Genomic DNA, 27901 nt, shown 5'->3' with positions numbered 1-27901 from the left:
ATTAAATGGCCCATGCAAAATTTCTTTCTACACTTGGCAGATTACCAGTCGTTGAAGTTGTCGGTACTAGGTACTAATACACCACGCGCGCTCCAAATGCTGACTTGTTTCTTCGCTCCCGTGTCAGGCGGTAGGGATATCTACACCCCAAAACACATTACGCGCATACTAGCAAATGGTGACTTAAAATACGCCTATAAAAGCCGTTATGTATTCTCGTCTCCTTGGCTAAGATCACTCTGCAACTCTTCAGTTTCCTACTCATCCCTCTTATCCTTAACAAAACCTTAACATTTGCATTTTTTACTTTTTCTTTCTCTTGTCCACTAAAACCATAGCTTCTGAGTTTTCTCGCTTTTCTCCTTCTGTTTCAAGCTCAAACAGAGTCTGTACAAAGTGAGGTATTGCTATTATTATCATCTCCACCATGGCTCTCTTTCTTGCATAACATAGTTTTGTGTCAAGAGTATTTTGAAGTTTCTGGTTCAGTGTTTGTTCTAGTCTCATCTTGGATCAAAAGAAGAGCTTACTTTTGTTTTTTTTTTCTTTCTTTTTTCCATTTTTATTATCAATAGTTACGCTGGCTTCCGGACACTAAGCTTTTGATTATTTTCTGTTTAAATGGTCGCTTTTGCTTTTTGCAAATTTTCTTGTAGTTTTTGAAAATATGGAATCGAGGGGGAGCAAGAGGCAACTAGTGGCGATGGAGATGATTTATAGGTTTAGGATACTATTGCCAAATGGAATGACGGTAGGATTGAGATTGACGGACCCAGGAAGTGAAATTTTGTTTGAAGATTTTATTAAATTGGTGAAGGAAGAGTATTTGCTGTCTCAGCGACAATCGGAATCAAAGAGGAAAAGTCCGCTAAATTGGAACGGTGCAAACCTGTACCTTGAAGATGCAAATGACAACAAAATAAGGCACATGATGAACTTGGCTAACTACAAGCCACACAAGTGTCACATTTTACGTCTTCATGTCAGTATTAGTTGCTTCTAATAAAGCCTTGTTATATATAGTCTTCTTCCATTCATTTTGTGGTACTTTTTTGAAGTTTATCCGTGTGATTCATCTTAGTTTGATTTAAGTGTGCTATTCCGTGTTTGGGGATATTTGTTTGCTGACGCTTTTAACTTGCTTTGTTCTGGAAACAAGGATGGGTCCGCTCTGACTACCGATACGTATGAGGTTCGAAGCTACTCTGCCATTGTCGTTTTCCTAAGTTCCTAATGCCTGTTTGGGGCAGATAGAGTAGAGCATGTATTTCAAAGCAAAATTCTTTTTAAGAAAGTTTTTCATGCTTTTTTAAACTTCTAATTTTTTTTTCTCTAAATGACTTTCTCCTGAGTTTTTTTTTTTTTTTTTTTTTTTTTAAAATTGTTTAGTAAAGAGGATATTTCTAAAATGTGTTTACAGGTTTTAAAGAAAAAAAAATTAATGGGGTTGAAAAAAGGAGGTTTATGAAGGTTTTAAAAAATTTTCAAATATCTTCTTTCTTGAAAATTAAGTGTTCTCCTAAACAAGAACCCAAGGTTTTTAGACTTTAAAACACCTCTCATTAATTTAAAAATTCCCTCCCAAACAAAGGTTAACTTTCTGGACAAGTACACTTGCTTGATCAAGTGTTCTGCACAGTTCTGAATTATATTTCTTTGTTTGGCAGAACATGTGGGATTTGACTCCTGATACTGATTTATTAAGAGAGCTACCAGAAGAGTATACTTTTGAAACTGCTCTGGCAGATTTGATTGTAAGTTCTTGATAATTTTGTGAACAAAACAAGTTGAGTTGTGTGTGTATTTTTATTTATTTGTGCACACTCTCTCTCTCTCTTCTGGTCACTTACCAGGACAATTCCTTGCAAGCTGTTTGGTCTAATGGTAAAAATGATAGGAGATTGATAAGGTTCGCCTTCATATTGTTAATTCAAGTTTTGTTTTGTTAATGGTGATATGTTTACTAGAATGTTACTTCCTTAAAATTGCAGAGTTGACTTCACGACAAAGGAAGATAGAATTTCAATTTTTGATACAGGTCCTGGAATGGACAACAGTGATGAAAAATCTATAGTTAAGTGGTATGCTATATCAAATTCCTTGTCAGCTTCCTTCTATTCTCTGATTTATTAAACAAGGTCCGGGACTTTTGAATGAGATAGTATTACATATTCTTTTTCCTGTCATCATCCTGCAAAAAGAAAAATAATATTGTATTTTTTAACTGGACAAGTTTGCTTGAAAATGAATGTGGGGAGTGAATATATATCTTCAAAACTTTTCCAAAAACAAGAATGAAAAGATCAACTTGCCAAAAGCTAGATGAACAAATATGAGAGGAAAAAGAAGTAATTTCTGCATTTAGGCATCGAATATGAGAAGTCACTTTTCACATGATTTTTTAATCTAAAACTTCAAATTGATTTATTTATTTATTAATTTTCTGAAATTACCATTTAGTGACAAAATTAGTGATGCTTAAAATTTTTCAATATTTCTCATGAAGTGTCATAAGGATAATGATTTTTATATAATTTTACAAAATGGTTTACATGTGATATTTTATCGCAGTGATTTATTCTCCATAGTTGCTTTTTGTACAGCCCCCTTTTGCTGGCAAAATTTAAGTTAATGTGATGTAGTTCTTCTGGACACCATACTTTTTTGTGCTGCTTTAGCCGGGGATTTTATGTTATTAATTCAGGGGAAAGATAGGTGCCTCACTTCACAGATCATCCAAGACACAGGCAATAGGGGGCAGACCACCATATTTGATGGTACAATTATTATCTTTTGATAAATTTTTGTATGCGGTCGTAGTGTTAGTCTTTATTGTACTTGAGTTCCGTGCCCCAAAATTTTGTCTGTTGAATAATCAAGTCTTCTGTTCTTTGAGGACCTGAGGATTTTACCTCTTTATTTTGTTTTGATCACAATCAATGAAAAGATTAGTTCTGGAATTTTTCATCATGATGGGCCATGTGGTAAATAAGTTTAGCTATGAAGCCAATTTGCTCTTGTATGCATTACGCATTTTGTAATTATGCAGCCGTATTTTGGCATGTTTGGATATGGTGGACCTATGGCATCAATGCATTTGGGGAGGTACGAAATCTCTTCTCTTTCACCAACGCAAACACAGGCACTTGCATGCATAAGCTAATCGTTTTAATCGATCTCTGCCTTGGTGAGGTGATTTTTCAGGTATAGCTTTTGGTCTAATTTTATTATGCTGGACTGTAACAGGCGTGCGATAGTCTCTTCCAAGACAAAGGAGTCGAGAAAAGTTTACACTTTACATCTTGAAAGAGAAGCTCTGCTTAGCAGTACTCACTCTGAACTAACTTGGAGGGTAATAAACTATTGCAAAATGTTGTTCTATTCTTTTAGTTTTAGGAGTCCTTTTTCTGGGCCACATAATACCGTCTTTTAATTACGTAGTAGCATATTAGTTTGTCGCTAAAGGCCATTGAACCTGTATTTTAGACTAAAGGAAGCATGAGGAATCCTACAGATGACGAAAATAGAGAATCCCGTCAGGGAAGCTTCACAAAGGTGAATTCTATTGCATGAGATTCCTTTCTTTTCCTTCTCTGTCACTGTTTTGTTTTTTATTTTTAACCTAGGCCTCCATAATTTACTATCTTGTTTTTAGACGTTGGTTTATTCTTGAACTACAAGGCCACTGTGCATTTATCCTTTTTTTTTTGTGATCTTCTTTTGTGCCTTTTTGTTTACATAGAAATTCTGGAATTTCTTTGTGATATTGTCTTGTTGTTATGAGCTCATCATGCAACTCTTGGCTAAGAAATAACTCAAGTTATTCTGGATATAAAGTCCCAATTCAACTTGCTTTGACTTTTTCTGCTCTTATCCGGTCCTGGTCTAGATAAAATCTACTTCATGAAGTTTCGGAGTCAGATTGTGGAATCTGTTAATAATTGTGTAGATGGAAACTGGGACAAAAACTAACACATGTTTTCACATACTCTCACATTGATTGTGGAATCTGTTAATAATTATGTAGATGGACTAAGTACTAACACATGTTTGCACATGTTCTCACATTGACAAGCTCGTGGCTATTTGTTGTCTATCAAATATTACCTGGTAGATTTCAAGCTATTGTAAATCGAAAGGAGTTGGTTCATTATGTACTCACTCTACACACTGTCAATGTTTACAATTTTTAAAGCTTGTACATAGTAAAAAATTGTTGCATTGTTTTTTGAACTACTTGACAGGTGGAGATATTGGAGCTTAGAGTGAAAAATATGGACATATTTCAACTCCAATGCAGATTGAAGGACATCTATTTTCCATATATTCAGGTGTGGAACTTCATTTAACAAGCTTAATTTTAAATTTTAAGCAGTAAAAATAAGAGACAAATATGTGGTAACCCATTGTAGGGCAAAAACCTACAAGAAGTTTTGGGATTAGACGCCATTGGCTAAACTTCAATATTAGCTCCAGTTTTTGAAGTTGTCTAAATTTTGCTTGGTTATTTTTATTGGCATTCTATTCTGCTGTGTTCTTGCTTTTAGGTTCCGAGGAGAAAATGCTGCAAATAGAAAAGGAATTTATACATATACTCGCACATACATGTTATAGTAACATGCTTGATTAGAAGTTGTATACTATGATTATCAACTGTCTTGTAGTCGAATCTTGAATATTGAAAACCTCTTAGTTGGAGCCTACTAATAGAACTTTCCATCTGAACTTTATATACTTTTGCTCACTTCTACCAATGTGCAAATATTTTATGTTTAGCAACTCCTTTGGGTATCATGGCAAAGGAAACATACTGACCAAGGAAGAGATATAGTGTGTGCAATCTAAGAGTTTCATCCGGATATACATAATACATTGTCTACCATCATCACTATTCTCTTCCTTTCCCCCAAATTTTTACAGATGAATTGTTCTATTCATGTGCAGTGTGATGATCTGTCTAACAAAGGGAAAACCACTACACCAATTACATTTCAGGTTTGATTCACTGTTACATTTTGATTTTTTCGATGCTTTTCTGTTGTGCATTAGACTTCGGGAATAACATTTCTTTGCAAATATTTGGAAATCATTTCCATCTGATTATTTTTAACCAAAATTCATTAGAACATTTATTTGAATTAACTTGTAAACATGCATATTTAATTTGAACATATGTGTTTAACATTTCTTTGCAAATATTTGGAAATCATTTCCATCTGATTATTTTTAACCAAAATTCATTAGAACATTTATTTGAATTAACTTGTAAACATGCATATTTAATTTGAACATATGTGTTTTCTTGCATACTCAAATTAACACCATGTTAGCTTATTATGAAATGCCATCTACCTGCTCACGGTCACTTTAGCTTCCACGTTAGCTTATTATGACATGCCTTCTACCAGCTCAATATCACTTTACCTCTTTAAATGGAGATCTCTCTTGAACTTGAGAATATGGGGGACTTCTCTAGTGAAGTATATCTTGTGTTGCTCAGGTTAATGGTGTTGATTTAGCTGAGATTGAGGGTGGTGAGGTTTCAATAACCAACTTTCATTCTTGCAATGGCCCGGAGTTTGTCTTACAACTTCACTTTTCTATCAACCAAGATGATATTGGACTCAAGCCAGGTAAACAAAATACTATTTTAGTTTTTTTTTTTCCTTGTTATATTTCTTCATTTTCTGGAGCTGAACACTATTTTCCTTTTCCCCTTGTGCTCCTCCAATATTGTTATTGTTGTTATTCTTGTTTTTCCAGAAAGAACATTCTAGCTTTCATATAAGTTGCCAGACATCAACACGTTTCTATCATTAGTTTCTAAAGACTGGATATATTTCAGGTTTGAGGTCACCTCGAGAGGCTAATGCATGTCTCAAGTGTGTTTATTTTCCCATTGTTGAGGTATGATAGGGTACCAAACCTCTCAATTTCTTTTTCCCATGAAATTGCATGCAATTTGTAACTTTTTCTGTTACAGGGGAAAGAGAGTATTGAGAAGATATTGGAGAAGTTAGAAGCTGGAGGATGTGGAATTGCAGAGAACTTTGAAACCTTCAGCCGTGTCTCTATCCGTCGTCTTGGCCGCCTACTTCCAGATGCTCGTTGGGTTAGTTATCCATCACATTATAGGAACTTGTGAATTTTTTTCCTCGGGAATCATTGCCTTCCTAATTTGTGCATCACCTTAATATTTAGGGTATAAACACCAAACTAACAAAAAAATAAAATCAACTTTTCATGTATTAAATTCTTTAGTTTAAAGGTCAGTAGGCGATTATAATTGTTGCAAGCTATACATTTTCAAAACCAACATAATTTTGTGTGAAATACAACTCTAAATCATACATTGAAGTGTTTTATTTAAGCCTCATGAGTCCTATTCACTCTTGGGATGGGTCTAACCTTATACCCGAACACATTTCTCTATGATGATGAATCAAGTTATCACCCAAGCTTTTGATTTTCATCTTATTAAGATTTATACATTAGGTGATTCCATTACATGTTGCTTTATGCATTTATGCTTAAACATAATGATATTAAATGGTAATTGCCTAAATGAAAACTAATAAAGATTATAGATAACTGATATATGCACTGAAGGAAGTATTTAACTAGTTACAATTGTAGTTATGCTAATGCAGCACAGGCATAAAAGCGAAGCCTTAGTTTACTGCATATCTATGAGATTCACTCATTCAACCCTGATGCATTCACCTTTAAGGAGAATAAGAAGTAATAAAAACAATGCATGGATGAGATGAAAAATAGGACTGTTTTGGGTTTTTGATGCAGTAGCACAAGGAGAGGAAGCTCTTTGGTTGTCCAATATAGCAGCAATGTGAGGATGGAAGGAGGAACTCAAATGATAAAATTGGGTTCTTATGTTTTTTCAGTTTTAGTAGGTTAGGGGTGATGCTAGATTTTTTTTTTTTCATTTTTCTACATAACTGGTGTTGGATAGGACATTGAGTATGGGAGATTAATATGTAAGAATTAATCTTAATTATTTTGCTGTTGAATAGAAGATAGTTTTTGGAAACAGTCATTGTTACTTTTTGATGTTCTTTTGATGTTTTGAGATCCACAAAGTAGGGTTTATAGTGGTTGTGTAAGTTTAGACGGAGAGGAAGACGTTTCTCCCCTTTTATCCCTTTTCCTTTTGTCTGCTAGTGACGTCTAACCGCCTCTCTGCTACAGTTCCATCTGTCTCTATCACTCAGTTCTGTACGTACGAATGTGCCATAGCCCTCTCCACGCCAGACGCCCATTTAATTCCTCCCTGCGCGCATGTGGGCAGGGCTGTGAAGTGACCGGGTCTGCTCTCCTTCCTCTGGTTACATCATCAGGCTGGGCTTCCTTTGGAAGGGACCGCATGTGAGGCCCGTCTGCCCTGATTCCTCAACTGGGCTGAAGTGCGCGATTTGGGTTGGTTCACTTCAAGATGGGTTTGGTGGGCTTTGGGCTTGCCTTCCTCATTAGGGCCTGGCCTTGCCCCCAGGTATAGAAGGCCCGGCGGTCATCAAATGTCCCTTTACCTTCTCAGCAGTTATTACATGATTGATGAGGGGTAAATCCCTAGAACCCATTATGACCGTGCGGCTCGAGAACGGCTCCCCTCAAAACGTCCTTTCCTTACCTTTACTCTTTACAAATTCAAAACTCCAATTTTCTCCAGACTCTTCTTCTCATTTTGCTCTCTGTGCTTCGTCCATTTCACTTTTCTGCAAAATTTTCTCCGAGATACGTCTCTCGCTCTCTAATGGATGGTCCCAGACTTTCCGACGTCATGAATCTGGAATCTAATGTCACCCCTTCCTCTCTTGTGACTTTCTTTACCCCTTCCTCTCTTGCGACTTCGCTCTCTAATGGAACCAGGTATTACACACCTGTACTACAAATCAAGGGAACCTAGGTTTAGGTAATTATACATCAATGTTTCTAGTTAGAATTTTCTTTAAAAAAATTGCAGTTTAAAGACTTCTTAATATTATTTGATAGCAAATTGTTTCATTAATTAGCTTATTATTTTCTTCCTAATCTCAGTTATTGCTATGGGCAGTTAGGTAATTTGTTTTCCTTGTTTTCTGTATAATAATAATAGTCAGTTGGTGCCCTTGATTTTAGTTGCATGGTATTTTGAGTTTGAAAGCAAGGATTTTATATGACTTCTTGCATAAAGAGGCTAATTTAAAGATGTTAATTATCATTTGTTAAGTTGCCTTGCTCATCTTATGGTTAATTGCAACATATACATGTATGCACAAATTAAAGAAAGGAATTAATTATGTTTCCATTATAATGAATGTAGAGGTGCCAAACTTTATTTCCATTACTGTGAATGTTGATTAATTATATTTCCATTATCATGAATGTGGAGATGCCAAACCTTATTTGTTTTCACTATCAATGTTGAATGGTACACTATTTGTTGCTTGATGGATCATTCATGCAAATAATGTTGATCAATTTCCTTCTTCATAGGCAAGTCTTCCGTTCATGGAATCTAGGCAGAAGAAAGGTGATAAGGCTTACTTATTGAAGAGGTGTTGCTCGAGAGTTAAATGCTATGTTGGTAAGATGGCTAAGCATGGTTAATCTTTCATACTTGTATGTTAGTCCCACCCTGTTATCATTATGCTTTTTGCATGAATTTTTTTAATTGCAGAGACTGATGCTGGTTTCAATCCAACACCTTCTAAGGTAAAGCATTTAATTGGTCAATATCATGCACATGCATGTAAATAGAATTTTTGTGGCATTATCCATTAGGGAATGTTCAATTTTGGACAATATTGGAGATGTTTTCTTGATAAAGTGATTGTAGCGAAGGGTGAGATAAAAAAAATATTGGTACATCTGGTTCCAAGCAGTAGGATGATGATCATACGAAATATGACAATTAGATAAAAAGAGAGTGGAGTGTAAATTATTGAACAATTGAATTTACAGTCTATACTTAACGTGGTGTCAAAGTGGACAAACTTCGAATTTTCATTATTTTCCTAAGCATTAACAATGTTGGCAAGGCCCTTGAAGTTCATTTCTAAATTTTGCGAGATAATAACCTTCCATTACTAGGAAAGTTTTTTCCAATTTGATTACATAATTCTAATGTATGGAATTTGACAAGATTATCGTCTTAATATTGATTTTTTCTTAAATATGAAATGTTTGCACTTTACCACTCTTTTGCATGTGCTTTATGTTGAGCGTAGTCTCTAGGACACTTGGCACTTCAATGCACCTTGCATTTTTATCAACAATGTTCCATAATTATTTAAGCCTTTATGTTATTTTTTTCCATTTATTTCATTAAAAAACAGTACAAATAACAGCTTATGAGTATTTAAAACCAGTAAAATAAAGAGAAAATGGATGTTTTCTGTAAGTTTTTATAAACAAGAAGTGAAAATCTCAGACAGTTAGAAAAGAAAAACATAAAATTGTATATTGTAAGTAAACCAACGTTACCCTCAAGTGTATTTGCACTTTTCCTCAAGAATATTAGGGAAAGTGAAAAAAAAAATTAATTTGTAGTTTTTTAATGTTTATATAGTCTTTATATTGACAAAATTTATTTAACCTTGCAAATATATTTAGAATGCTTGAAGATGTTTTTCAGTTAATTTTAACGTTACAACAAAACAACAATGAAGGTCAATTAAACTTTTTTCAGATTACTTTTTTCGGAGCATACTTTTGATAATGAAGCTGTATTAAACTTTTCTCAGAATATTTTTCGAGGAACTTACTTTCGATAGGCTTTATTTGGTTATTACAAATGTGGTCTTTAAAGTGAGATTACATATGTAGATTGATTGCAATAAGTAATTCTTAAAATATGGATATACAAATACATCCCATACGGGGGAGAAAATATTTTCCTACTTGTAAGACAGACAGACAGGGAATGAGAGGTTTATGAAGAATTATTTGACAATTATTTTATTGCCATTACATATAACTTTTAAGAAACAAGTGAGAAATATGGTATTTAAATCTTATGAAAGTGTCTTCTTGTATGCTTTTTGTTTTGTCATTCTCTACATAATAGATATATTGTTACTATCATCCATTCATATTTTTAATTATTGCTTTTCAGACTGATCTAGCACACCATAACCCTTTTACCATTGCTTTGAAGAATTTGGGTAGAAAGATGTTTGAGAAGGAAAAAGGTTAAACTTTTCTTTTCCATTTCATATGGTAAACATACTTGTGGTTGGATTTTTTAACTAGTTTCATGCTTACAGTAATCAATGTCGAAATTTCTCGAAATGGTAAATTGATAACTCCATTGCAACTGGAAAAGGAGTATCAAGCTTGGGTTCTTCAAATGCATGATCATTACGATGAAGAAGTTGGTTATGGTGAGGATGATCCAATTCTGATTGTTAGCCCTACAAACAAAAAGCATCTTGGGATTTCTTCTGATGGTAGGCATTTGTTGGTTAATTTTAAATTTGCTTGATTAGTTTTCAGTCCCTCCAAACAAAAAGAATTAGTTCACTTTTGTTTCCATTCCCTCCACTTCATATTTCATGTTACATATTTCACTTTATTCGTTAATCATACAATTGTCATTGGAGTTTTAATATTTATGCCTATTCTGTAGTGATAGTTTTTGGATAATTTTAAGGTATCTTGCATGAGATTTGTGGGTTTTGAGGGAAAGATGTTGTCAAATAAATGGGAAGAAAACAGTTCCTATGGTCTTATTCGCAATATTTCTGTTGTAATATGATTGAAGGAAAAGCTTAGGAAGAAATCTCTCTTTGTTTTCCTACAAGCTGCCTTACGAATAAAAAACAATGTGCTGATGGATGTGTATATTTTTTGATGCTTTTTGTTTTCGCAATATTTCCATTGTAATATGATTAAAGGAAAAGCTTAGGAAGAAATCTCTCTTTGTTTTCCTGCAAGCTGCCTTAGGAATAAAAAAAAATGTGATGATGTATGTGTATATTTTTTTGATGCTTTTTGTTTTTGCAGAATGCCGATGCATTTTTTTTTTTCGGTACCTTGAATTGAAGATTTTTAACAGATAAATTAATAATTTAATTGTGTCATATCAATCTATAGTTGTACGGGTGTATCAGATTTTGAAGAGGAAAGGGGCATCTTGGAAACGTGGTCAGAAAATAAAAGTTCTCAAGGGAGCTTGCCCTGGATTGTATAAGAGCAATGTATATGCAACCTTAGAATATTTTTTGATTGAAGGTTTTGAAGGAGATGCCGGTGGTATGTAACCTTCCCTGATAACTTATGAAGTTGCCATTCCCATTGTTCAAAGTTAAATAAAACTTGTAGGTTACTTGTTATTTATGTCCTCTTCATGATGTTTCTTATTTTTGGTCTCTATTTTACTAGGGGAAGCTCGGATTATATGCAGGTGTGTATGTGTATATGTGTGTACGTACTATGTACATATATATGTATGTATATATGCGTACAATGTAATTTGCATTATCTATTCCTGATGATAATGTGCTCCTTTTTACTTTAAATTTGTAAGACCACTTGACGTTGAAGATGAGGATGGCTGTGTGCTTGAATTGAAGAATGGGATTGCAAGTTTTGATATCCGTCGGTCTTTATCCTTGCCTTTTAGCGTGGTTGATTCTGGAAAGGTAAAACACATGCACAAGCATGAAATCCCATATTTTCACTGTTCCTTTGAATTATGTAATTTTCTGATTCATGATCTACTCTATGCTAGTGCATGGCAATTGAAAGAATTGAGTGGAATAACCAGCTTGAGAAGCGGCGTTTGAGAGCACCCTCTACAATTGATTTGCTGGATGCAGAGCATTGTCGAGAGTTGGAAGTTGGTGGGGTCTGTGTATTTTGAACTTTTATTTTAAGAAAAAAATTACTATATTTCCTTCGTCATCATGATAATCAGTTCGATTTTGGCTCCTTCCAATTTTTGTGCAGTGGAAAATTTCAACTGTGACCTTTACATGTATGTTTGTCATCTGTTTCAGGCGTTACCTTTTGATGCTACAGTTGATGTTGGACAAGTACCTCCGCTGGAAGTTGTGGCAGTTGTTCGGCCTGCCAGTTATGATGCTTCTAGCACTTCAAACAGCTTGGACCAAAAGTATATTTTCAAAGATACCACAGAGATGTCTATGGTAGTTACTTTTAGAAGAGCAGCAAAGGGTTGCGGAAGTGCAGACCATATATACTCAAAACGTGTAGCTCCTTCATGTCATAAAGGGCTTAATGGCTTATATATTTTTCCACTGGGTCAGAAGTTTCCCAAATTATTCCGACGTCCAGGTGTTTATAGGTTTTTGTTCTCTCTTGTAAGTAATATATTGTGATTTTAATTGTAATTGTTATTCTTGTTTTGTATTGTATAATGTGTCTTACATCTCAGCATGTAATCTGATACAGTAAATTACTGTTCTTTAGGTCGGTTCTAGTTGTAAGGAATGTGAGAAAAATGTGGTAGTAAGGGCTGATGCTGCAAAGTGGAAACTTCTGAGTAATAATGGGCATCGACCATATGTTGTAAGGTAATGTGGCTTCGAGTAAGTGATTCATAAGGAATTGCTTAAACTATCTGGTGGCACAAGTTCTTCCATTATCTATTTAGATATCATCCTACTGATTTAAAAATATTCCAAAAACAAAAGCTTTCGGTATGTTGCACTGACGTAAGTTTGTTCCATTAACATTACTATCTCTCTTGCATTTTCATGATCAATTTGAGATTATAAGTTTTCCATCTTTTACTGATCAAGTATTTGTACTGGACAGAGTGGGCTCAACATTACAACCAATCACAATTGCATGTTTTGACAAATATGGCAATCAGATTCCAATTGTATCACCTCCAGAAATAAGAGTTATCCTGAAATTACGTGGTTCGCATGCCCAAATTGACAAAGTGAAGACAAGACTTTCATCAGATAAACTAATGCTTGAAGTAATGGTATGTTACAATGGTTCACATATGCAAATCCATCATGTGATGTTGCATTCTGTTTGTAATAAAAAATGTATTGGACAAATCCGTGCCTTATTTTATATATTCTAATTTTGCAGGATTTACTTATTGAAAGCTCTGAGTTGGATAAAGTACGGCCAAGCTATGAAGCGATTTTGCTGATTTTCCTACAAGATGAGCAGGATCCACTTTCAATTCCATGTAAAGGTATTCATGTTGATTAAGTAGTTATCCTTTTATTGTAGCTTGACTAAATTTACTTGTTTGTTTGGATTATCAATATCTGACATTTTATATGCTTTTACTCATGTCAGTTACTCCTGGATCTTTAGATCATGTCAGACCTCGACCACCATTTCCAGAAAACCAATTGTTTCCAGGTTTTGTGTTTAAGGAGTTGATATTAGAGGTAACATACAATGATATTAGAGGTGTTTCCTAATTTTATGAAACTATCCAGTTGCCATATTTTTTTTGTAGTAGCTGTTGCATATCTGTCTAATCCTTTTGCGGAAGCACAATAGATAATACTTCCCTAACCCTTGAAAATTGCTATAAAAGGCAAGGAACCTCCTGCACTAGAGATGCCAAGTTTAGTATATATTGCAGTAAAGTAACTTACCAACATTTATATGGAATATTTATATTTTGGATTAGTTATTGCTTGGAGATATTAGAATTATCTCTTTTGGAAAATAGAGATTATTCAGTACGTTATCATAAATAGCCAAGCATAAGCTCATTTACCACTTTTTGGGATTGTAATTTTGCTGAAAATAATTACCCTACACTTTTCCTCCAGATGTTTGATGTTTATGGTAATCATGTCGCAAAAGATGTGGAAGTTAAGCTGAATACTGATGGATTTTACATTCTTGATCAAATAGGTTCATCTCGTAAGGTCAGGTTTTATTTTGCGATGTTGGTATACCCATTTCTGTGAAAATAATTGTGTAAATACTTTTTAGATATATTTTTTTATCTCCATATATTTTTCTTGAATTTGTTATTTTCATTTTACTTTTTTATGATTGATTTTGAATGCATCAGTGATACAAGTGAAAGGAAAAAAGCTGTAAGAATCCTTTTATGAGTAACTCAATGGAGTTAGGCTATAGGCAGGTTACTACATTAGTTGTATATTTTTTGTCACAAAGAAAGAATTGTTTTTAAATCATAACTAATTCATTTCTTATCAGATATTTTTATTATATTTTTATAATTCCACTTGTTCTATTGCAAGAAGGTATACTGCTGCTACATCCTTCTTCACTACTCTTAAGGTTATCCCAGTTTTAAACATTCCATATCAATGCATTTTTTGGTCCATTATAGAATTTTGCAGTTCATCTTAATTCCAATCCTCATGCAATTATCTTAAATGGGTATTACTTTCACCTTTGCTATAGATGCATTCTTTCCTCATCTAGTCTATCCATAATTTCCATATATCCTCTGCTATCAAGTCCTCAAATTTGGAAGTCTTCTTTGCAGTCTCTTCTGCAATTTGTTCTATTACTTACTGTGTTCCTGTGCATTTCTAGGCAATTTTTCTCAGGGATCTAAATAAGCCCTTAATTTCTCTTCCTTCACTTCTTTTTTGTAAAAAAGTTCCTGACTAGTTGTGAAATTCATAACTGCTTATTGCTTTTCACAAGAAAAAAAGCGTGAAGGGAAACAGGTTGAGGGGTTGCTCATATCTCAATATAAATACAACCAAGTGTGTGGAATGATTCTATATTTTTCTTTTTCTTCCGCGACAATTTGATAAGATTTTCAATTGTTGGAAATTAGACTTCAGTAGCGTAGTGTTCAGTATGATGATGCTTCATATCATATTATATTTTTTTGATTCAAATTTTGGGAAACTTTCAACTTAGGTGGATGACAATGGATGTATTGACCTCAGTGGTCTCGTTAAAGTAACAGCTGGTTTTGGGAAAACTGGTATGTTATCATCATTTAGCAGCTTTTAATTCCATCTTATTTCTTACTATTAAGCTGCTCTTGGGTCATCTAAAGTAGGAATTCTCATAAAAAATTAGGCCATACACCAAAATAGGAGGGAAAAAAAACACAGCATGTGAATTTTGCTAATATCATGCCTTATTATGCCTCCAATATTAGGAATATTGTTGCTAGTATGTAATTGGTTGCCAGTGGAATGTTTTCTTTACCATTTCAATAATATAACTCTTGTTCCTTGGTTTGTTAGTTCATTTATATTTAGTAACACTCCAAGTTTCTTTGTACCAACATTGTCCATCATAAAAATCTTAGCTTTCATTGAGTTTGACCATTCTATGCAATAAGTTTGTGTTACAAGTCTCTGTCTCTTGAGGTGTTATAAGAGATATACTCATAGCCAGAAGAAAGGAGAAGTCACAAGAAGTTCAAGTCAATCGTTGAAGATTTCCTGCTGCTGCTGTCACTGTCAAGATTTTTTTAATTTGAATAAATTAGTTTTTAGCTTATTTTATTTTCCTCAATTGAAGGAGGTTAATCCTCCATTTGTTATTTGTTTTTAATTGCTCATTTGTAGAAGGGTAATCCTCCATTTTCTATTAATAATGCCTCCATTGTAAGGGATGGTTATCAATCCTTATTTCTGTATTTAAACAGTAGCTATCAATCAATGAGATCATCAGAAAATTTTCCCAAACACAGTTGTTGAGTACTTAACTCGAGATTTCAGATTATCTCTAAAGTCTGTAAAAATAGGTTGGAAGAGGGGAAACTCATCTTCTTCTACATCTCACAAATCGAATCCTGTATTCCAAAGACCCATAACTAGATCCCAAACCAGGGCCTGTATCAGTTTGTCTTTGGTAGTCCCCAATATGATCACTTCAAAGTAAGCACTTGAATGCAGTAAACTGTGAATCTTGAGTGAGTATTTAGCCGCTAGTGATCTCTACTTTTATAGTAAGCACTTAAAACTTTCTGCTCTTTCGTGAAAAGACAATCTTGAATTATTTACTATATGTCCGATTTGCCTGGAATAGGATTCATGTCTTGCTTTTGGAAAATCACAGCACAATTTTTGTGAAGTATAAGAACTTCAACCTAGCAATACAACGACATATTTACCTGTATTTTTATGTTAATTACATTATAATGCACTGCCCTGCAGTGTCAATTTCTATTTCATCCTCCAACAAAATAGTGTTCAAGCTAGAGTTTCAAACTGGCAAGAGGGAACTGAGAATTGCTTCAAAGGTTGGTTATCCTTTGCTTATGTTCTTGATTTTCATGTTTATCTTCATTCTTCCTTGTAATTTGCATAGGTGTATTTCAGGTACCGGACTATTTAGCACCTGGTTCACGTCTGGAAAATCTAGTTTTTGAAGTTGTCAATTCTGAGGGTGATGTTGATGAAACTATTCATGATGAAGATAAGTACAGCCAGTCTCATATGCTGACAATAAAGTCAGATTCCTTCAAGTTAGATGATTGTGTTGGCTATGCCTTCAGGCATGGCCGCTGCACTGTCCCTGTTGTTCCAGTTCCCGCAGTTGAAGGAAATTTTTGCCTCACTGTTGCTCACTCTTGTTACCCAGAGCTACATTTAAGTATCAAGTTGTCTGTCTTCCAAACTCGAAACATGGAATATGATGATGTTCAATCTCCATGTTCACATGGGAAGTTATTGTTGCTAGAGGATTCATCAATGCAGAAGAATGTAGGAAACACATCATCACTTGATAATGCAGGAAACCTAATGCGGTCAATTGTGAAGCTTGAAAAGGTAACATAACAATGTGGAACATTAAAGTACAAGCAACTTTAATATGTGGTTCGGTTGTTGGGATATAGGTTTGTTGTTTTACACACCAATCTCTCTGTCTTGGAATATTTTCTGTAGGGACTAGAGGAAGAAATTTTCAAATATGGTCAGCGAATTGGACGTTGTGAAAACCAACTAAAAGAGCTTAATGAGTTTAAGGCAGATCATGAACAAAGATTAGCTGAGCTGCAAGGTTATGGATTACAAGCACAATATTTCTCTCATTATTTTCCATTTTCAAGTAGATGTCACATTTGGTTGTCAATGGAATTTTTCAATTTCACCAAATAGTCCATTTTCATCATAGAAGCTTTTTAGTATTGAGAACTGTGTTACTCTCTGCAATTATGCTTGGTCTGAATTATCTTCTTTATTACTTTATTCAAACATCACATTTGCAGTTTTTATGTTTGTGCCTTCTGGCATACTTTGGTTGCACGTGAGTCCCTACTTTGTTGAGTATGATTTGTGTTAATCTCATTTGGCATTTTCTGCTAGGATATTCACAATTTTATTTTGAACAAGTAAGCAAATAAACAAGTCAATTAGCTGATTATGGTTTTGTATGGATGATATCTTTTCAGCTTCAGCAGAACTTCAGTTGTTTAACAATGTGAACTACCTGTCTACGAAAGAGGAAATTATCGAACAGATTAAGAGCGGGAGAAATTCTGCAGCTGCTACTATATGCCATATTTCTGGAAATTTTTCATTCCTAGAAACTCAGAAGCTTTTCACGCTAGATATAATTGGCCTGGTTGCATTACTCGGAACAGTTCATAGCGATAAATTAAGCAGGCATGCTATCACAATTGTTATTGAGTTCTCTGTGACCTGAAAAATCATTTGTCAATAATTCCTTCTGATTTATAGTTTTCTTGACTGAACTATTTGCAGGATATTAGCTGAGTACTTAGGTGAAGATCAAATGCTTGCTATAGTATGTAGTTCCTATGAAGCTGCCAGCACCCTTGAGAAGTACAAGGAAAATGGTGAAGTTGATTGCAATCTTGCTTTTCATTCAGTCGCAGCTGCTCTTGGAAAACACATCTCTGGCCGATTTCTCGTTATTTGCCTTGAGGATATAAGGTGCAACATTGTTTTTTGGTTTGAATTTTTAATTCATAATTATGATCTTTCATATGCATAGCTCTCTTCTATGTTTCCTAAAGATGAAAATTTCGTTTTAAATTTGTTATATGATTATGGAGCAAATTGAATTTTTATCTCAATGCTGCAGGTGTCTTTACTTGATCATTTACTCTGTTGTCATTCTTATTTTCATGTCCGTGACCTTGCATTCCATTCCAGTAGTATTTTTGTCTGCATATTTGCATTGGCAGAGCCTCTGCTCTTTTGTCTTCTTTATTCAGATTGTCATTGGTAAAAAAAAGGTGATGTTATGATCATATTTGCTTTTGGCAGGGCCTACACAGGAGAGGTTGATGAGAGTGACCCTCAAAGGAGGCTAGCGTTGCCGGATCCTATCTTGTGTAGTGGGAATACCCCATCAGGTTTCATTGGGTATGCAGTGAATATGATCAACTTGGATGTCCATCGTTTACGTTTTAAGACGAGATCTGGCAATGGTCTTCGAGAGACCTTATTCTATCGTCTTTTTGGTGAGCTCCAAGTTTATGGAACCAGGCAGCATATGATAGAGGCTCGTGCGTCTATTAAGCATGGTGCTGTCTCTCTCGATGGCGGAATTTTGAGAGAGAATGGAATCATTTCTCTTGGATATGGGTACGTCTCTTATTCTCCCATTCCGATGCATGCAATTTTGTATATAATTGCATACGCAAAATTTTGATATAATTTTGATCGTAATAAAATTTTTTTCATAAATACTTGTGTTTATAATAATTTGATGATTTTTTGTCAACAGGAATCCTGAAATCTGTTTTCCAGTTGAGATGCGGGATGAGGTCGGTTCTCCAAGAAGCATAGAAATCAAGAAGCAAATGGAAGAAAAGGAGAGAAACTTGCAAATAATCGAAAGCCAAATAGAGAAGTCGAATAGGAACCGTGAGAAAGCTTTGAAAAAGTTCAGAAAGAAATATGAACAGTATAACAAGTTCATTGATCACATGGAGCCTGCACTTCAAGTGTACAGATGTGACAACAGTTAAGCCCATCTTCCCTAGAAAGAAGTACAGAGGCTGCCACACATATTTATTTCCCACACATATTTGAAGTGAATATTGATCAAGTAATATTAGTGAAGAGTTACATTTTGTCTCATAATTTGCATAAAGTTGTAAAACTAGTATGCTTCATCCTTTGGTTTAGTCTATTGGAGTGAAATCCTTCAGAGAACAGTTATTATGTCCCATTCTTCTAATCCACTTTAGCTTTTAATCAATTTAGTTATCAGTTACATTTTCTTGGGAAAGTTTTATACCTTCAAGGACTCAATAATTTTATAATAATGAAAGTAAATGGTCTTTTAGTAGTCCTTGAGATTTACTATTTAGTTTCTAGAAATTCCTATTATTTACAAATCAATTTTTATATTTTCAGAATTCCTATTAAAGTGTCTCTCTTTTTTATTTTCATTAACAAAATCAAGTCTTTATGTTGCTCCCAAATTATCACACCACAAAACTGAAATTATTGGTTTTACACCAAACTTACACAATAAATTACCGAAAAACTGTGTTTTACTTTTTCAAACTCCAAAAAACAAGATTACAATCAAGGTAAATTGCAAAACCAATAGTGGATCCTCCACACTTTCAGCCCAATTTGCATCACTATAAGCCGAGATATGAGATGGGTTTGTCAGTTTGTGCAGTAGTCCATAAGTAGAAGTCCTTTGCAAGTAACGTAGAACAGTGTACTTCAGTTGGTTCTTTCATATACTCATTTCGTTCTATCATATATTGTGCTAACTTGTTAATCGAATAAGAAATTTCAGGTCTTGTAATGGAGAGGTACTGAAGACTACCGATAGTGCTACGATACAATATAACATCAGCAAGTTTACTAAATTTACTGAGACTAGATTTTTGTAAAGCAACCAAGGTTGAAATCGGCTTGGACGCATGCATGTTGACATGTTTCAATAAGTCTAAAATATACTTGGTTTGTATGAGCAATAAAATACCTTTCGACCAGTGCCCTTGAATTCTAAGAAAGTAGAGAAACTTTCCTAAGTTCTTTAGCAAAATAGATTTCGCTAAATGCCATTCCACCTGCTAAATTAATTTAGAACTCTTGCCTATCAAGATAAAATCATCTACATAGGCTAAACAATACATAGTATGTTCTTGTGAGCAAAAATAAACAGTGAATGATCTAATTTGGATTGAGTAAAGTCAAACGAAAGGAGAGAATCTTTGAAACAATTATGCTATTCTCGTGACGCTTGTTTTAGCCTATAAAGAGAATGATGCAATTTACATACATGATGCAATTTGGAATCATTAACAAATCAGGCAGCTGTGTCATGTAAACTGTCTCGTTTAGCTTACTAGGCAGAAATGCATTTGCAACATCGTACTGTTAAACATCCCAATTATGAGAAACCGCAATACTTAAGACTGTACAGATCATCATCGATTTCACAACAGGAGAAAACGTTTCTCCAAAATCTACTCCCGGCCTTTATTGGAACCCTTTTGCGACAAGCCGAGCTTTGTAATGAGCCATAGAACAATTTGAATGTTCTTTAATCCGAAACACCCATTTACTGTAACAGCCCGGACGTGATCCCCGGCACTGTTACCGTTCACACCCAGGGCTATCCCTCGCCTGGCCTCTTGCCACCTCGGGCTTTCCACTGGCGTATGAACAGCTCTTAACATCCCTTCACCCTCACGGGTTCCGGGCAGGATTTGTCCCCTTGGGTTCTCGACGTCGCATCCTTCCCCAAGTGGATTTGGCGACCTAATTTCCTAAGGGAAATTTGGGCCAAATCCACTTGGGGAAGGATGCGACGTCGAGAACCCAAGGGGACAAATCCTGCCCGGAACCCGTGAGGGTGAAGGGATGTTAAGAGCTGTTCATACGCCAGTGAAAAGCCCGAGGTGGCAAGAGGCCAGGCGAGGGATAGCCTTGGGTGTGAACGGTAACAGTGCCAGGGATCACGTCCGGGCTGTTACATAAAAAGGCGCCTTTTTATGTAACAGCCCGGCCCCGTACGACCGGCCCTGTTACCGCTCACAGCCCGTGACCTTCCTCTGGGCCCAGCCACTGTGAGCAGCTCTTAACATCCCTTCACCCTCACGGGTTCCAGGCAGGATTTGTCCCTCGGGGGAGCCATTACGGCCCGCCCTAGCCCGAGTGGATTTGGCCCAATTCCTTCCTCTGGGAATTAGGTCGCCTCCCCCACTGCTCGAACCCTTGACCTCCCACTTTAAGGGAATAGTCTGGTGAGAGTGAGTACCAATTGTGCCAATGGCATAAGTGAGGTTCGGCCGCCGAACCTCAAGTTCGGCCGCCGAACATGCATGTGTTTCGGGTGTGCCTTAGGCCTCCGAAGGCATAAGTGAGGGAAACCAGGTTCGGCCGCCGAACATGGCATGCATGCGGAGGCACGTTCGGCTCCCGAATGTGACCTGGCCAACCACCTATAAAGGGGTCTCTTAGCCGAAAACGGGCGAGCTTTTCTCCCCATTTTCAGCCAAGGTGAGCTCTCTGCCGTCCCTCACCAATCTTGAGTTTCTTCCTTCAAATCTTTCACAATTTTCACAAGTTTTCACTTTGTTTTGAAGATTTTCGAGCATAAAGCAAGTTTTGGAGCTTTGAGGTTCAAGAAACTCAAGCTCTTCCATCTTCAAGCTAGGGTCGTTTTCCTCTCGATCTTCAAGAGGTAAGGGCCGATCTTGAGCTCACTACTTGTTTTGAACAAGTTTTAAGTTGATTTATGGGGTAGAAATGCATGTTTAGGTTTTGGTTGGTTTTATGGGTTATGTTAAGTTTTTGAGCAATGTATGATGTTTGAGGTTGCTTGATGTGTTGTAGTTGGGGTTTAAGATAGTTGAAGCCCCTAGGAGATTGTATGCTTGAGTATGCATGTTGTAGATCAGGTTTATGCATGTTTGAAAGGTTTGGGAGGCGTTTGTGCATGTTGGAGTTGAGTTTCTGCCACTTTGGAGAAACTCAGGTTCGGCCGCCGAATGGACTTTCGGCCGCCGAACCCGCTTGTGGAGGCAGCCTTCGGTTGCCGAAGCTTGCCCCCGAAAGAGGACTTTCGTCTCTGGAGGGCAGTTTCGGCCGCCGAAAGTGCTGCCGAACATGCATGAGTTTCGTCTCTGTCTAGGAGTTTCGGCCGCAGAAGGTGCCGCCGAACCTGCCTGACTTTCGGCTCTGGAGGGACTTTCGGCCGCCGAACCTGCCGCCGAAAGTGCCCTGTTCAGCCTTCCTTTGCATGTTTTCCATGGATGTTTTGAGGTGTTTTAGGGGGTTTTTGGGGAGTATTTCAGAGTCTTGATCATAGATGTTTGGTCCCTCATTTGAGTCCACCTGTGTAGGTTCGGACCCGAGGAACCGAGGACCCCAGCAGTGAGTCGGTCGCCTCAGAGTCAATAGAGCTTCAGCCAGAGGTGAGTGGAATAACTCCTTATGCTTTAAAGTAAATAAATCAGTTTTAGCATGATTCACGCATCATGAATGCCATGAGATATAATAGGGTGTTTGCATTAGAACTCACGAATATGTTGCATTGCATAATGTGTTGATGATGCGGATGAATGTTGAATGATCCTTTAGTCATCGTATGTTATGATATGATGATGATACGGTTCGGAAGACCAGTGAGGCTCATTCTACGCCCCTGGCACAGTCGGAATGTTATGTTATGTTATGTTATGTAAGAGAAACACCAGTGAGGCCCATTCCACGCCCCTGGCACAGTTGGACCATGTAGAGGACTATTGGTGACAAATTCATCCTTGATGTGATATGATTGTGATGTGATGCATTCCATGTTACCATATGTTTAAAATATTTTATTATTCTGCTCACTGGGCTTTATAGCTCACCCCTCTCCCTTAACCCCCAGGTTTGCAGGTACAGGGTAGACCGGGAGGTCAGCAAGAGTAATGAAGTCTTGGTTATGTAGTAGATAGTGTGGACATGAATAATGTTGACATGTAATGTAATGATTTTTTCATGGATGTTAGAGGTGTGCTTGACCATAGAATGTTGTTATCCCTTTTAATACATGATCTCAGATATTTTATGATGTTTATGTAAACCAACTCAACACATGTTATGTCACCCATTGGGGCATTGATGAGATCCCAAAGAGGGGTCAATGTTTATGGTTATATTTATGTATAGTGCATGCACAGGTTGAGTTTGGTAAAGGAATGAAAGAAAAGTTCAAAATTTTTATGTGTGTTGTTGATCATGTATGGGATTAAACAGGTTCACAGGATGTATGTTGGCTTGCTACGGGTCCCGGCGGCCTTAAGCCGATCTGGATCCTAGCGCCGGTAGCGGTCCGATTTCCGGGTCGTTACAATGTGCTCCACAATCTGCAATCTTTTAGACTGAGTTTTCTCAAAAATACGTCCCTTCCACAATTTGTAGAAGGGGTATTTATATGTTTCAGTCTTTTGTTTTCACACAAATCCTTTTCCTAAAAGGAGTTGTATTTTTCCCACAACTCCTTTTCCTAAAAAGAGTTGTGTTCATAACCCACTATCACAATCTTGTAGATATTCAAATATCTTATGTGATAGAATCCTTTATCTGTAACAGTTACGGGTAGACTGCAGATCTTTTAAATATTATTAATAATAAATGATTAATAATAATAACACTTTATTATTATTAATTATATTAATAATTAATATTAATAATAATAACACTTATTATTATTAATTATATTAATAATTAATAATAATAATAATAACACTTTATTATTATTAAATATATTAATGATTAATAATAATAACACTTATTATTATTAATTATATTAATGGGCTTTGGGCTTTTAGCCCATTAATATGACATAGTACATTAACAACGTTTTTTTGTGTGTGACCCAATAGGCTTACATTAATTGGCAATAGGCCCAGTCCCACAAGGCTCATAAGTCATAAGTGGCCTCTAGTAAGACATTATGACTACCCAACTAATTATGAGGATCAATAGTCCGATAAAGCCTAATAGAACATGAATTAATCCCTTTGTCACACGATATCTAGTTTGAACATAAGTCATGGTCAATGTCAAACTTATAATGTTCAAACTTATGATTTCTCGATCTCTAAGTAGACTGATAAATTCAAATAATATTGATCACACTATCAATTCATTTGAGTACGGCCATGCATTTCTCAGTCTCACTTATCGAGGGGCTCAGAAGATATCTCTCTCATAGAGAGGGACAAATCCTATCTTGATTGTTCATTATCCTCTACATAATTTCTATTATGCTCAATCATAACCTTTATGATTGTCCGATTAAAGACAACGTTTGGTTATGTCAAAACATAATAGTCCTTATGTTGGAAACTATGACAATCTCAAGTCAAAGGATTAAGACATAACTACTTTGAGATTCACTTATGACAATGACCCATGTAGTGATCTCAATGCGGGTCCATCCAATACTTTGTTCTCTAACAAGTATTTATGATTATTGAATTATATCAACATATACATAATCATCTCATGATTATCAATCAATAATCATACCAGTTATATTTTATTATTATCAACATAATAATAAGTAACCAGGGATGATAATCATTATTATGTAACATGCAAACAAATAATAATGATAAAAACTTCTTTTATTAACAACCAAAACGACATACAAAAAGTCCAAGATAATGGCCTAGGGCATATACACTAACAGGATGGGTATGGGTGGAGATCGTAACAAAGAGTGCAAGTAAAGGAAGGGGAGGAATAACGAGTTCAAATATAGGAGGCTGAGTAGGAGCTACATTTAGTAGGGATGGTGAGGTAGCAGATTCGGTGGAAAGGGAAGCTAAAGGCATAGAAGGAGCTAGAGTAGGAGGGAAAAAAGGTTCAACAGCAGTTCTAGTATCTGGAGTCGATTTCGGGACTAAATGAAGAGGTGAAGGTCTTAAAATACCTTGACTTGTGTTGGAAGGATAGTGAACAATCAACAATGGCACCTGAGAAGATTTAAAGAGAAAGTGAGCCTCATCAAATATCACATAGCGAGAAATAAATAGCTTTCTAGTAGTAACATTATAACACTTATAGGCTTTGTATATGGAGCTATATCCAAGAAAAATACAAGCTGCAAAACGATTTTCAAGTTTATGATTAGTATATAGACGCAGGAAAGGGTAACAGAGGTAACCAAAAAACTCGAAACTCATGTAAGTCAGGTTTCTAGAAAATAATTTTTCAAAGGGAGATAGATTGGGCAACAATGGTGTAACAACATGATTCAGCGAATAGACAGTAGACTCAAAAGTAAAATCCTAGTATGATAGGGGAATCGATGCACTAGTCATCATAGCAAGTCCGGTTTCAACAATATGACGATGTTTTCGCCTTGCTCAACTATTTTATTGTGGAGTATACAGACAGGAGACTCATAAAGAAATGCTATTGACATACAGATATTTCGATAGAGACCGAAATTCTCCCCCTCAATTGCACTGAAACATTTTAATTTTAATAGAAAACATGTTCTCAACAAGAGCTCAAAATCGAACAAAAGTAGAATAAACATCATACTTATGTTTTAGACAATATAACTATGTATAATGATCATAAAATAAGACATAATAATGGTTGCCACTAAGAGAAGGTACTGGAGAAGGTATTCAAATATCGAAACAAATAAGTTCTAAAAGAGTAGTAACTTGAAATAAAGACAAAGCAAAAGGAAGTCTATGCGACTTGCTAATAGCACAAGATGAACATAAGGACTTCTTATTGGAATTAAAAACAATATTACTATGACGCAAAGTAGACAATACAACACGATCATGAGCATGCATGAGCGAAAAGAAATATGATGCACAAAAGTAGAAAATGCAGCACCACCAGACAGTTTATAGAGACCACGATCAACCGGACTTCTGTGAAGAACTTTCCTCGTGCAAATATCCTTAACAAGAAAATAGTTAAGAAAAATTCAAGTGAAACCTGATTATCACAAGAAAAATTGTGAACAGACAATACTTAGAAACCAAAATATTATTTAATAAAAAATTAGAAGTAAATGAAAGAATAGAGCTATTAGTATGAGAGATAGGAATTGTTTTACCATTGTTGATCATGACTTCATCCGGACCATGATACTCAGACTCAAGAGAGAGATTATTGAGAGACCTAGTAAGGTGGTGCGTAGCGCTTGTGTCCACTATCCAAGGCTGGAAAGAATTATTAGAGTGAGAGTTGATATGGTGAGCTTAGGAATTGGTTGGATGTCGACGTTGACTAGGACACTGTCTAGAGATATGTAACAGGTCACAGACGAGCCAGTATTATAAGTATTCAGAGATGGAGACTGATACGATCTCCCTCCTCTCGCACTCATAGAGGAGGTCATCGAGGAGGACGACGGCAAAGAGACTTTGCTTGTTTCAAGCTTCGTTAGTTGCTTCTCCTTTAACAGAAGTAGTCCGAGCATATCATCAAAGAACCTTGCCTCAATCGACCTCACAAACAGCCGATAATCCGAACGTAAACCATCAAGTATCTCCCCAACTAAGTCATCTTCAGAAATAGGACTTTGAAGTGATTGTAATTAATTCGAAAGAACCTTTGCTTGCACTATATACACCTCAACAGTCTCATCATTTTGTTCAAGGTGATGCACAACATTTTTGAGATGCCGAATTTGGATGGCCAAACCAACAGCATAAGTTGATTCAAACTTGACCCAAACACCCAGTTGTCGAAACTCTAGCTATATTATTTATCACACTTTCGGAAAGAGAGGAAAGTAACCAACTAAGAATAATTTGATCCTCATGGAACTAAATTATATGATCTGGATTCGACTCATGCGAATTCGGCAACAAAGCAGGAGATGGAGTATAGGTTTTGTCGATGTATTTCTCAAGATTATACCCACACAAGCAACAGTATTTGTGTTTTTCAAATAACATAATTCATAGAGGTGAGTTTGACAATAATTTGATTGGAAACGTTTGGATTAGAGGAAGCAGATGAGATAATTATAAAAGACTGAACCGTAGGAGAAGAAGCAGATGGAGAAGAAATAGATAGAATAATTGTACTGTGGTCATGGTTAACATAAAGAAGCACAAAACGATTGTAGAAAAATGGCTATTAAGCCAAGAGGGCTCTGATATTATGAGAACTCTAATGAAGCACAATATATTAAAAGTATTAACAGAGATTATATAATCTTTATAGATGATAAAATTCCTAATTGTATAGAGTTCTATTTACACTAAATTAACTATATTTAAAGTACAATAGTTATCCTATTGTCCTTGAACAAAACCCTATAGAAACTCTTCAGACTGAGGCCCAACCGCGATTCTTCGCAAGTCAAGGCTCTGTCCTCCCTTGCCGCCTTAGTCACAGCAGTCGATGGACGGGCCGCAAGTGGGTTTAGTAACTTCGTGATTTCTAGTTTGGCTCTAGGCAGTGGTGAATACTTCATACGTATAGGCATGGGTATCCCTCCCAAATATGTGCCCACAATAATGAAGGGTTGTTCGATGGTGCTGCTGGCTTATTGGGACTTGGTCGGGGAGGATTGTCATTTCCCTCTCAAAGTGGTCGCCAAGTGGCGGAATTAATTTAGAAGTTAAGGGTAATTTAGTTTTTTCTCAATAAATTAACAGTGAGATTGGATGGATGGACTATATAGTTAATAAAGATAAAAATGATGTTACAGTAAATTTTAAAAAATGTAGAGACTGACTTATTAATAATAACAAAAATCAATGATTAACTAGTAAATCTCTCTTATTTAAGATATTAGATCTTAAATGTAAAATGAAGTTTGTAACATTTATTTAATGGCTGATAGAATCTGTAATATATACTGATGGCCGCTGGATTTCTCCATTCCGGTCTGGGGCCAGGCCCATGACGACAGCCCATCACTTGGAAGCCCTTCGGTCTCTTGAATGAACCAGGACCAGCCCGCTCAGTCTTAAGACCAGGGTCCACCCAAACCCCCCCAGTCAGACCGACCCAGCCCATTTGGTCCTGAAATCGGA

General features: G+C 35.9%; 1 protein-coding gene across 5 annotated transcripts; it reads left to right on the top strand.

The window, feature by feature from the left end:
* The first annotated feature begins 207 nt into the window (after nt 1-207).
* Nucleotides 208-19140, top strand: LOC110601658 (structural maintenance of chromosomes flexible hinge domain-containing protein GMI1). 5 transcript variants are annotated; one of them, XM_021738914.2, is made up of 37 exons: nt 208-401; nt 657-982; nt 1160-1192; nt 1668-1754; nt 1854-1909; nt 1992-2081; nt 2705-2777; nt 3050-3105; nt 3247-3352; nt 3487-3555; nt 4245-4331; nt 4945-4995; nt 5501-5633; nt 5846-5907; nt 5984-6112; nt 8491-8581; nt 8675-8709; nt 10112-10187; nt 10263-10445; nt 11092-11250; nt 11380-11401; nt 11525-11639; nt 11729-11845; nt 11997-12320; nt 12430-12533; nt 12778-12952; nt 13066-13174; nt 13282-13376; nt 13770-13868; nt 14848-14914; nt 16101-16186; nt 16266-16715; nt 16833-16947; nt 17339-17552; nt 17652-17843; nt 18180-18500; nt 18643-19140. In XM_021738914.2, exons 2-37 carry the CDS (start codon nt 668-670, stop codon nt 18884-18886), a joined length of 4740 nt encoding a protein of 1579 aa, XP_021594606.1. In that variant the 5' UTR covers nt 208-401; nt 657-667; the 3' UTR covers nt 18887-19140. The 5 variants fall into 5 exon arrangements, with proteins under 5 accessions (XP_021594606.1, XP_043816107.1, XP_043816102.1 ...); XM_021739072.2 differs by having other exon boundaries at nt 209-401; nt 1992-2073; XM_043960172.1 differs by lacking the exon at nt 1854-1909.
* Nucleotides 19141-27901: the final 8761 nt, after the last annotated feature.

This window comes from Manihot esculenta, chromosome 1 (assembly GCF_001659605.2).
Source record: "Manihot esculenta cultivar AM560-2 chromosome 1, M.esculenta_v8, whole genome shotgun sequence".
NCBI lineage: Eukaryota > Viridiplantae > Streptophyta > Magnoliopsida > Malpighiales > Euphorbiaceae > Manihot > Manihot esculenta.
Note: the sequence above shows the minus strand (reverse complement) of the source record. Positions and strands in the feature narration are given on the sequence as shown.

Coding starts and splice junctions, on each gene's coding strand:
- LOC110601658 (XM_021738914.2), top strand. CDS start 668: ATGGAATCGAGGGGGAGCAAGAGGCAACTAGTGGCGATGGAGATGATT. Junction 5,908..5,983: donor TTTATTTTCCCATTGTTGAG/GTATGATAGGGT, acceptor TTTCTGTTACAG/GGGAAAGAGAGTATTGAGAA. Junction 18,501..18,642: donor ATCATTTCTCTTGGATATGG/GTACGTCTCTTA, acceptor TTTTGTCAACAG/GAATCCTGAAATCTGTTTTC.